The sequence below is a fragment of the Sorex fumeus genome, unplaced genomic scaffold (assembly GCF_029834395.1).
Source record: "Sorex fumeus unplaced genomic scaffold, SorFum_2.1 ptg000043l, whole genome shotgun sequence".
Taxonomy (NCBI): domain Eukaryota; kingdom Metazoa; phylum Chordata; class Mammalia; order Eulipotyphla; family Soricidae; genus Sorex; species Sorex fumeus.
The window spans coordinates 40,172,500-40,182,764 of record NW_026606100.1 but is presented as its reverse complement, the minus strand read 5'-3'; the positions used below and the strand labels follow the sequence as shown (position 1 = coordinate 40,182,764).

Here is a 10,265-nt window from a genome sequence, read left to right as displayed (position 1 = left end):
GCTCTGTAATTGGAACTGTCTGACTCATCATCTCAGGGACAGCCCCCTCCCCTCCCAGACCTGAGACAGATGAACAGTTCCTTCCTGAAGGAGCACAGGTGCCTGAAGGAGTAATGAGTGGGTTTGGAGCCCAGCGCTATGCAGGGGACCCAGGAGAGAGTTTGCCGCTGCTGAGAGCTGGGGGGGGAGGGGGTTCAAATGGGGCAGGCAGAGTTTGTGCCTCCCAAAAACGTGGTAAACAAGCTTTTCTCCTGAACAAGCCTAGAACAGGAAGGGAAAGGTTATTTCCAGCTTGGGACCTTTCCAGGCCTTTGGATCTCACTCAGAAGCCACAGGCCCGGGAGAGCAGAACTCTTGCGAAGCCACCCGCCCCTGGCTGGCAGTTGCTGGCAGTGTGAGCACATGGGTGAGCTCCCGCAGAGCCTGGATGCCCCCTCCCCTGCCAGCCAGTCGAGACCCTGGGCTCTCACTCAGTGTCACACGGGCACCCAGTGAGGGCGCTTTCATCACGAGCCTGGGCTGTTGCTCCTAGCACACCTGCTCAGTCTCAACCAGAACAATTACTCCAAACAAAAAGCTGATCGGCGCTCCTCCCTTGCCCAAAAGCCTGCCAGTGATTCTGCATTGGCCTTGAGATAATCCAGGGGCCAGGGAGAGTTCAAATGGGCAGAGCTTATGCCTTGTATGCATGAGACCCTGAGTTCAACCCCCCACACACACACACCAGCACCGTATGGGCTCTGAGAATCCACCCCCCTCCCACCCGAACATCCCCCGTACATCCCCTGGACAAGGCCAGAGTAGCCCCACAGCGCCCAGCTGAGCACGGAAGTCTCAGCTGAGTGTGGCTGTGAGCAGCCCCTGGGTCACCCCTGGAATCGATTATTAAAACGTTTCCGTGTAACAGTGTGATCTGGCCCGTCACCCTGGGCCACTCCATTGTCTCACTACACAGTCCCAAGCAAGTGGACGTCATTTATCCAAGGATAAATTTATCCATTTATCCAAGCAGATCCTGCCCCCGTTCCTCTGCAGGATGGACCTGCTTTCCCACCATTCCAGACAATCTCTACCAGTGCCTTCGCCTAGTTCAGTCCCCCCTCCCACCGGGAGACTCGGGCACCCTCTGTTCTCCCCACTTTAACCGGCATCTCTCTCCCTGATTCCCACAAAGGGAGATGCTCTGCCGGGCAGAGATCCTGATTGTCTTGTTGTTATGCCATCTCCAGCATGAGCAAACACAGAGCCACTTCAGCATGTGGTTTCGGGACAAATCCTAGAGGGGAAGGATGGGTAGAGAGGAAGAGAGAGGGAGAGAGAGAGGGAGGAATGGAGAGAAGGAAGGAGAGCAGGAAAGAGAGAGAGAGCAGAAGGGGAGGAAGAGGGAGAGGGAAAGAAGGACAAAGATATCATCCTTTAGAACTCAGGGCTTCCTCTGGGATCAGGCCCTAAAATAACATCCTTCAGGGTGTGTCTGCTCTGAAGACTAAGGGGGTCCACCAGTGCTGAATAGGGAGCAACAAGATCTCTCGTGGACCCTGAGGTCATGGATGAGGCCACCCCCACCTCACCCAGAACCCAGCCTCGTGGGTCATCACTGTCGATGGCCTGGTGTCTGAGCCGAGCTGTGGACATGCGGATAGCAGAGAGGACACTGGCTGAGAAGCAGCCAACTGGCTCTCTGGCACTGTGACCAGTAGGCAGGAAGGATAAAGTATGTGTGTGTGCATGTGTGTGTGTGCACGCACGCGTGTTTGTGTTCCATCTGCCCAATCCATAACGGCCCCAACACACACCCTCATAGGCACAGAGCCGGGAGATAAGACTCGTTCCTCTATAGAGCCCCAGTGGCCCAGTGGCCCAGGCTGGCCAAGACAACTAGCCATGCAGTCACCTCCTCTAGTCTGACCCCCAAAGGATCCTCGGCCAGGAATTCTGGACTTGCCTCTAGCTCTGGTTTCGGCCTCAACCCCCTGCTCTGCACCCTGGCGGGCTACTTCTGGGAGTGCCCCTTCTTCCCGTCACCTTTGACACTGAGTTGGTTTCAGTGTAGACACTGGACCAGCAGTGGAGGAATCCGTGTTGACTTTCCAGCCTCTCTCCCTGGCCAGGCCAGCTGAATAAATGCCAAGGGACACATTTCTCTTTTTATACTCCTGGGGTCTCCCCATTGCTGCTGGCGCCCACTGGGGCTTTATGTGGCCATGCTCTGGGGGCCTGGAGCGATAGCACAGTGGGTAGGGCATTTGCCTTGCACGCGGCCCATGAGGCTGACCTGAGTTAGATTCCTCTGCCCCTCTTGGAGAGCCTGGCAAGCTACCAAGAGTATCTACCTGCACGGCAAAGGCTGGCAAGCTACCCATGACGTATTCGATATGCCAAGCACAGTAACAACAAGTCTCACAATGGAGACATTACTAGGCCGGCTGGAGCAAATCAACAAACAACAGGAGGATAGTGCTATAGCGTTCCAGGGGCCACGGGGTACCAAGAATCAAACCAGAGCCTTGTGTAGACTGAGTGTTGTCTCCCAGGCCCCAAGAAACATATTTTGAAAGAGTTTGATCTAGACTATTTCCTTCGATAAATGAAAACATAGGGCTCTGCCGGGCACTGTCCCAGGGCAAATCTGTGCTGAAATGCCTGCCTGGGACTCGCTCCTGGCCTCCTATTGCCAGGCCGAGGCTACTCCCAATGGCTCTTCCCTCCTGGGCCTTAGCTTTCCACCCTCACCCCTCACCCCCACCCCACCCCCAAGGTTTCCGGTTATCAGAGAGATCAATGCTGTGTTCAAAACATGTCCTGCTTGCCAATGGCCCTGAGAGGTCTCCTCCTGGGGTGCCTCAACCCTGGGGGACACCCCTTCCTGCCTCCCAGCTATGCAGGCCCATGTTGGGACAGCAGAGGGCAGCAAGGGCCTGGCAGCAGATGTGGGTTCTGGCAGGGGCATGGGCCAGGCTGCCAGGCCCTGGCCCGCGTCTTGAGTCAGGAGCCTGTCCGGACCCCCGGTGCCAGGCCTAGGACAACCTTCCCAAGTCCAGCTTTCCCTGGCCCCCCTCCCGCGTTCCCCAGCCCCCCTGAATGCACTCCCTCAGCTCTGCTATCACGCGCCCTCCAGGTCCCCTCAGTCACAGGACAAACAGCAGCCCATGACCGGCTGTGGGCCACCAGCCCTCCACTGCGGCCTCTGTCTGTCCCACTGTGTGGCTCAGGAAGGCACCACACGGGCACAGCCCGGCTCCCTGTGAAGCTTTTATGTCCCCAGAAGGCAGGGCAGGCTCTGATCCCCTCCAACTCCTGTGGGACTCTGTGGGGCGCATGCCAAAGTGGAGCAAAGGACAGACGTCTTCGTGCTGTGCCTGGCATGGGGCTGGCATGCAGGGGATGCTTTGGAGCTCAGCGATCCTCCCACTCCACCAGCCACACAGAATCTCAGTTGGGTTCCCTATGGCCGGGGACAGAGGCCTGGGGAGGAGCGGGGATGGGGGGAGGGAGGCAGGAGATGCCTCCTGTTTGCCAGTCTTTTGGGGTCTCCAGCCCCCCAGCATGTAGGAGCTGGGGGTTACTGGGAACATTTCTGGCTCTGCCTTTCATGTTCGAGCACACACTATTGGTTTTGGTGTCTGCCAACCAAAGAGGCCCGGGAAAGAAGATTCTGCAGAGTCAGCTCCCCCCGGGGGTGCTTGGGGCTCCCAGGATGCAGGGCAGTATGGGCATACAGTGTCCTCTGATCTGTAGGTTCACTCTGGAGCACCTCACCTATCCCTAGATCCCATCCTTTGCCTCACAGAGCCTCTCCAAAGTCCTGTGCAAAGGTGCCCCCGCCCCATCCATTCAGAACCCCCCTCCCTCCCTGTCCCGGGCTCCCAGACTCTAGCCCTCCCACACGACTCTTCCCAGGAGGCCCCTCCATCTTCTGTGCATCCCAGGAATGGTGGAGCAGGGGACGGGGAGGGTTGCCCTGTGTGGCATCATTGCCCGCATGCCCCTTTGGAGAGGAAGGCACTGGGAGGCAAACACTTGTGGCAGACAGAGCCGGGAAGAGTCCATAACTGGCAGTGTTTGTATCTGCCCTGCATCTGGGACTCACAGATCAGTGCCTGGGGCCCTGCCAGACTGGCCTATTGTCTGGCACTGTTTGCCTTTGGGGCGATGGGTGCCCTGGAGTATGAAGGAAGAGAGAGGCTGGGTGGGGGTGGGGAGAGGGCCACGGGCAGCCAGGCTCAGTGCCAAGACCCTTGCTGACCGAGCCCTGACGCCGGTGGCCCTGGGCCCGATACCTGAACACCTCCCATCTACAGGCTCTGATGCAGGGTGAGGCTGATGTGCCAACTCCTGGGAGCTACTAACAAAGCCGCTGGCACCAGGCCCCCACCCCCCAGGCCACTCAGAGCTCAATTCACCTCTCAGAGTGCTCAGCCGCCCAACCCAGCACACCCTCCCCACCCACCCTAGAGGTAAAGAAAGATAAGGAGACATAGAAGTGCTGAGGGTACAAGGCCAGGTAGGGGGTGGGGAGAGGGGTGCCGATTCAGGAGCATGTGTCACAACCTGTTTCACTTGTGCAAAGTGTCATCATCCGTGGCCTGGTCTCTGCTCACCCTCCAACCCTGATGAATGTCACTTCTTCCTCAGAGCTGCGTCTGATTTTACACACTCACAGGAGCTGTCCCCACGGTCAGCAGCTGTCACTGGAGCTCCTCTCGGACACACCCTCCGTCTGTCACATGACAGCTTAGGTGCTGGGCCTCTGAGGGCCTTCCTTCCCACAGCTGAGTGTCAGCACCTAATTATTGATGACATTACAGGGCTGCAACCTCCAGCCAGAGACCACAGAAGCCACCAACTAATGCAAAGTTCTGTGGAAGGGGGTTACGTCACACCACGGGCGCCACAGCACATCCTATGTTATCAAGACATGGTTGGTCCATGTTCTGCAGCGCATCCACGCCCTGTATCTGCCATACCTCCAGATTTGGTGATTTTTTTTTTATTTTTCTGAGATCTAGACACACTTTAGAGTATGGAGATGCTTTGGGCACATGCACAGTTGGCCTCGGTCCCAGAGTTTGTGCAGCCAGAACACTGGACCAAAACGTCACGATTAAGAGTACTCTGGGGGTGTTAATAATGGAGGCTGACCCAGGTCTGGGGTTAAGCACAGAGCCTGGGAGCAAAGAAAACAGAGTACAATGTATTTCCACCCTTGGGAGTGAGCAAACCTCTTACCCTTGGCCCATGTGTCTTCCCCGATAAACAGGGGTGATAACAGTAAGCTCCTTCTGCACCTGTAATGATCACAGTGCCCAGTATCTGACACACACAATTGGTTAGTGGTGGCTTGGTTATTGCTCACACTTCTAAAGGTGGAGTGATGCGGAACACACAAGTTCATTTTTGTTTTTTGTTTTTCCACTTTACTTTACAAACTCTGTATCTAATCAAATGTTCCCAGATTAAGATTCAAATGTTCTTTAAGCTCTTGGAAACTCAGATAACAGACAGAACCATTTAGCTCATATTTATTTCACATTTGATCTGTAAACTTTTTTATTTTAAAAAAAAACCCACTGTCATTAGCAACATGTGCTGACATTAGTTTTTCGGTACTGGAAAAAGAGCACAGGCCTTCCGGATTCTGTCTAAGCCACGCAGAAACTCAGAAGTGAACAGGAGGGCTCTGCCCGGCTCCCTCGATTTTGGGGGTGGGGGGTCGTTCTGGAGTGGGAGCCTTCTCCTTCAAGGCAGGGTCTCCACCAGAAAAGCACAGAGGGAAAAGGGCAACGTCTTGATACCTACGAGCTCTTGAGGCTGGGACTGTGCAGTCTGGCAGGCCCATTTGTCTTTTCAAAATGTTTACCCAGGGCAAATTGCATCAAGTTTGCTTCTTCCACATAATTTCCACTCCTCTGTGTCTAAACACAGCAGCTCCAAGATTTCCCTCGTCAGCACTTTGGGGAAGGGAGGGGCACACTAACATACAAGATAAAAACAGAGCAAATCCTTCGAGCAATGCGTGTGCTGGGGGAGGACCCTGGAAAGAGGTTTTTTCAAGTGAGTTTCTGGGCAAAGGTGCATCCGAGGATAATGGCTTTATACACAGGGCCGAGGCAAGGTGGAAAGGTTCATTTACCCTTGTCTCGGGTTCGTTGTTCTATTTACACAGGGGGTTGGGAGGGCACGAGGCGTGGCCATCAATTATGCTGGGAGGCAAAAGGGGGAGGGGCGGGGAGAGAGAAATCTTCATCCCCTCAAGAAATCTCAAGGCCGAATCTGGGCCCAAGGGACAGTCACCAGTTGCTGGTGAAAAAGCACGAAAAGAGGGAACGAGTCTGGAAATGGCTTGCGCTGCAAAGGGGCTTGGGACGACGTGCGTCCCAACAGTCAGATCCCAACACGAAAAGCCAAGCTAGTTGGGGACCCTCGCGGCACACACTATCAAGAGTGTGTATTTACAGTGTGGGGGAGGGATGGAGCGGTGAGCGGGCAGGGCTGCCCTGAGCCTTTGTTTGAAAACAGAGTCGGTGGCCGGAGGAGCGCGCGCAGCCAGGGTCCAGTAACCCCCATCCATTCACTCTCCTTCTGGGGCCGCGTGTCTGCGCCCCGAATGCCGCCGCACTCAGCGGGGACACGACAACACCTGGAGGGAACAACACTGTTTCGGGGAGGCCCAGGAGCCCCAGCCCAGGGCTCTGTGTCCAGAGCGATGCTACCAGCTGTGGGGCGGGGAGAGGAGCGCTCTCCCTCTCCCACCCCAGGCGGGCTCGAGCAGACGCCCGCAGGGAGGCAGCCTTGGCGCTACCTCGCCGCAGTCTGAAGTTGGGATGGGCGGGGGGTCCCCGGCGCGGGAGGGACCCGGGCGGCGTGGACGATCGGCTCACACGATCCGCTTCCTGTCCCCCCGACAGAGGATCTTCTTGAAGGCGCGGCGGAAGTCGTGGTTGAAGATGGTGTAGATAACGGGGTTCAGCGAGCTGTTGCAATAGCCGAACCAGAAGAAGAACTTGAAGAGCGTGCGCGGCACCGAGCAGCCGACGGCCGTGAGCGTGTAGGTGAAGAAGAAGGGGAACCAGCACACCACGAACACGCCGATGACCACGGCCAGCACGAACGTGAAGCGTTTCTCACGGTTCTGCCGCCCGCGCCAGCGCGACGCCTTGGCCACCCCGCCGCGCTCCTCGGCCGCCCCGGCCACCGGCGTCGCGCAGCCCCCGGCCCCGGGCCCGCGCCGCGGCAGGCTGTCCCCCAGCTTCCCGTGGCCCGCGAGGGCCTTGCCCGAGGCCCGGGGGCCGCGCTCCGAGCGCCGGGACCCCGGGGGCCGCTCGGCGTGCTCGGACGACGAGCTCTCCTCCAGGTCCTGCGCGTCGGCGTCGCGCATCCCGGTGGCCGCCGGCTCCCCCGGGCCCCCGTTGAGCTGCGTGGGCAGCGGCTCGGCCTCGGCGCCCCCCGGCCCCAGCACGCCGTGCTCGGGGCCCAGGCCGTTGGGCCGGCGCTCGGCGCCCCCCGGCGGCGCGGCGGCGGCGGTGGCGTTGGCGGCGGCGGCGGGGTCCGGGCCGCGGCGGCTGGGCGGCACGCGGGTGCGGCGCTTGGCGATCTGGTAGATGCGCACGTAGACCAGGATCATGATGAGGCAGGGCGCGAAGAAGGAGCCGATGCACGACGAGATGACGTACCACATCTGGTCGTTGATCTCGCACCGGGGCTCGGCGGGCGTCTGCCCGCCGCCGCCGCCGCCCGCGCCGCCGCCGCCGCCGCCCTTGTCGAGGGAGATGAGCGGCGGGAAGGAGATGATGGCCGAGATGACCCACACCGTGACGATGATGGCCTTGATGCGGCGCGGCGTGCGCCTCAGGTTGTACTCGATGGCCTGCGTGATGGACCAGTAGCGGTCCAGGCTGATGGCGCACAGGTGCACGATGGACGAGGTGCAGAAGAGCACGTCGAGCGCCAGGTAGATCTCGCACCACAAATTGCCGAAGTACCAGTAGCCCATGACCTCGTTGGCCAGCGAGAAGGGGATGACGAGCGTGGCCACCAGGATGTCGGCCGAGGCCAGCGACACCAAGAAGAGGTTTTGGGGCGCCTTGAGCGCGCGGCTGGTGAACACGGCGATGATGACCAGCACGTTGCCGAACACGGTGAGCAGCATGAGCAGGCCGACCAGGCACACCAGTGTCAGCGTCACCTGCAGGGAGTAGGGGGTGGCCCGGACGCCGCCCCCGGGCGCCTCTGTCCCATTCCAGCTCGTGTTGCCCGCGTCCGGCTGCAGGGAGCCCATGGGCGTGAAGCTGCCCTCGGCCAGCGGCTGCTCCTGGCGGAACATGAACGCGGGTGCTCGCTCGCCTGGGCCTACTGCCAGCTGCCTTCCGGCCCGGCGCCCGTGGGTCCTCCTCTTCCTCCTGAGCCCCGCTCGCCCCGCCGCGCCTCACATACGGAGGGGGACGCCCGGAGGCCGGGCCCGCGCCGCTGGGGGCCTGCTAGCGGCCCATAGGCCTGGCTCCCGCGAACTGCGCTCGACCGGCGCGCTCCGGGGCGCTCGGGGCGGACGCCTTCGGGTCCCCAGCGCCCAAACACGGCCAAGTTTGGTGGCTAGGCGGCGGGAGAGAAGAGGTCGAGAGGATGGGGGGGTGGGTGGGAAGAGCGATTTATTCTTCAAGAAGTCAGAACCAAAACCATCGGTAGCCCGAGCACTTGGAAGGATGACCAAAAAATTAAAAATTCCAAACACAGAGATCTAAGAAACCTTGACTCGTGAGCCAAAGCAAGGTCTTACCGTGTGCGGGGCCCGCCCCCACCCGAAAGGCAGCGGAGCGGTGCTGATGCGGGCTGGGGGGTCCTACGTCAGTCTCCTTACATCCCCGAAGCGATAAGCGACTCTCTGGCTTTCCCCAGACGCGGCGGGGCCGGCGGGGCCCCGGCCGGGGCGAGGGCGCGGACTCTGCAGCCTTTTCCGAGCACCGCGGGACTTCCAAAGTTGTGCGCCCCGCTGGGGCTGGGGCGCAGCGCGCGAGCTGGGGGGCGGCGGCGGCGGCGGCCGGGTGACAGGTGTGGGGGACGCATGAAGGCGCCCCCTTCCTTAGGCTGGCCGAAGTGGGTGGGCGGTCGGTCCTCCTGGAGCCGAGTGTCTTGGGCGTGGGCCGGGCCGCGCTGCGCGCCGGGTCCGGGAGGAACGAGAGTTGGGGAAGGAGCGCACGGCTTGGGGGAGAAGGTGCCGGGGTGCTGGGCGGCGGCGCGCCAGCTGCAGGGCGCCTGCACCGAAGCCGGAGCTGCTGCTGCTCGGCGCCGCTCACCGAGGACCGGTTTTATAGCCCCAGGATCAAGCCGGCGTTGCCGAGCAGCCGGCGTCAGCCCCCACGTGGGAAGCCGACCCTCCCCCGCCCCTTGCGCCTCCCCTCCGCGGGTCTGTGCCTGCGCCCCGCGTGGGACCCGGGGTAGCGCTGCCCCCTGGACTGGACAGGCCCTGGGAGGAGGCGGGTACCCTGCGCGTGGGGTTGAAGGAGCGAATCCGGAAGGGTGGGGAGCGGCCCCTGCTGGGAATTGGTGGAGCAGCTTGGGGCCGGCCCAGCAGAAAGCTGCGGGCCCCGGAGCGTGGCCGGGTGCCGCCGGGTCCTGGAACGACGGGCTGTCGGCGACCTCCGAGCCGAATCGGGAGCAGCTGCCACCAGCGAGGGTCTGATTCGAAGCAGCCCTAGCCTGGGCTTGCCTCTCTCGTCCGCAAGCGTACCTGGCGGTCGGGGCGAGTGGGATCCTGATGAGAGAGGCAGGCACGGATCGGATCGAACCCTGGGGCGAATTGGGAAGCTCCTTCGGAGCGTCCCGGCTGGAGTTTAGAGCTCCGCTTGCGGGGCAGGTGGCCACGAGGTGTCCAGCCGCAGAGCTCTCTGCTGGACAGCGGCTGCCCGCGGTCTGGACCGTCCCCGCCCCAGCCGTCAGTGGGGAGGGTCCTGGAGGCGGAGGCCGCGCACCGCCACGGCGAGGGCGCACTGACACCTGCTGGCGACGCGCCGTCACGGCCGACGAGCTCCCCGCCGCGCCCCGCGCCCGCGGCGCGGGTTGGAGTCCGAGCTGAGGAACCGAGAGCTCAGGCTTTCCATTGCCCTTTTTCGTGTGGCAGAAGTCTCCCTGCAACAGGCACCCCTTGGGTGGTTAGCGCCGGCGACACTGGAGGTTCTGATGATGTCCGGTCAAGGCAGTGATGCTCAGGACGGGTACCCTGCCCGGCATCTGCACAGCGCCCCCTGCCCGCGGTGCTGAGAGGGACGGCT

At 61.0% G+C, this 10,265-nt stretch overlaps 1 protein-coding gene across 1 annotated transcript; it reads right to left on the bottom strand.

Annotated features, from left to right (window-relative positions):
- Window positions 1-6,856: 6,856 nt before the first annotated feature.
- ADRA2A (adrenoceptor alpha 2A) lies at window positions 6,857-8,475 on the bottom strand. The gene has a single exon (XM_056120549.1). The coding sequence runs from the start codon at window positions 8,321-8,323 to the stop codon at window positions 6,878-6,880; it is 1,446 nt and encodes a 481-aa protein (XP_055976524.1). The 5' UTR covers window positions 8,324-8,475; the 3' UTR covers window positions 6,857-6,877.
- Between the last annotated feature and the right edge of the window lie 1,790 nt (window positions 8,476-10,265).

Coding starts and splice junctions, on each gene's coding strand:
- ADRA2A (XM_056120549.1), bottom strand. CDS start 8,323: ATGTTCCGCCAGGAGCAGCCGCTGGCCGAGGGCAGCTTCACGCCCATG.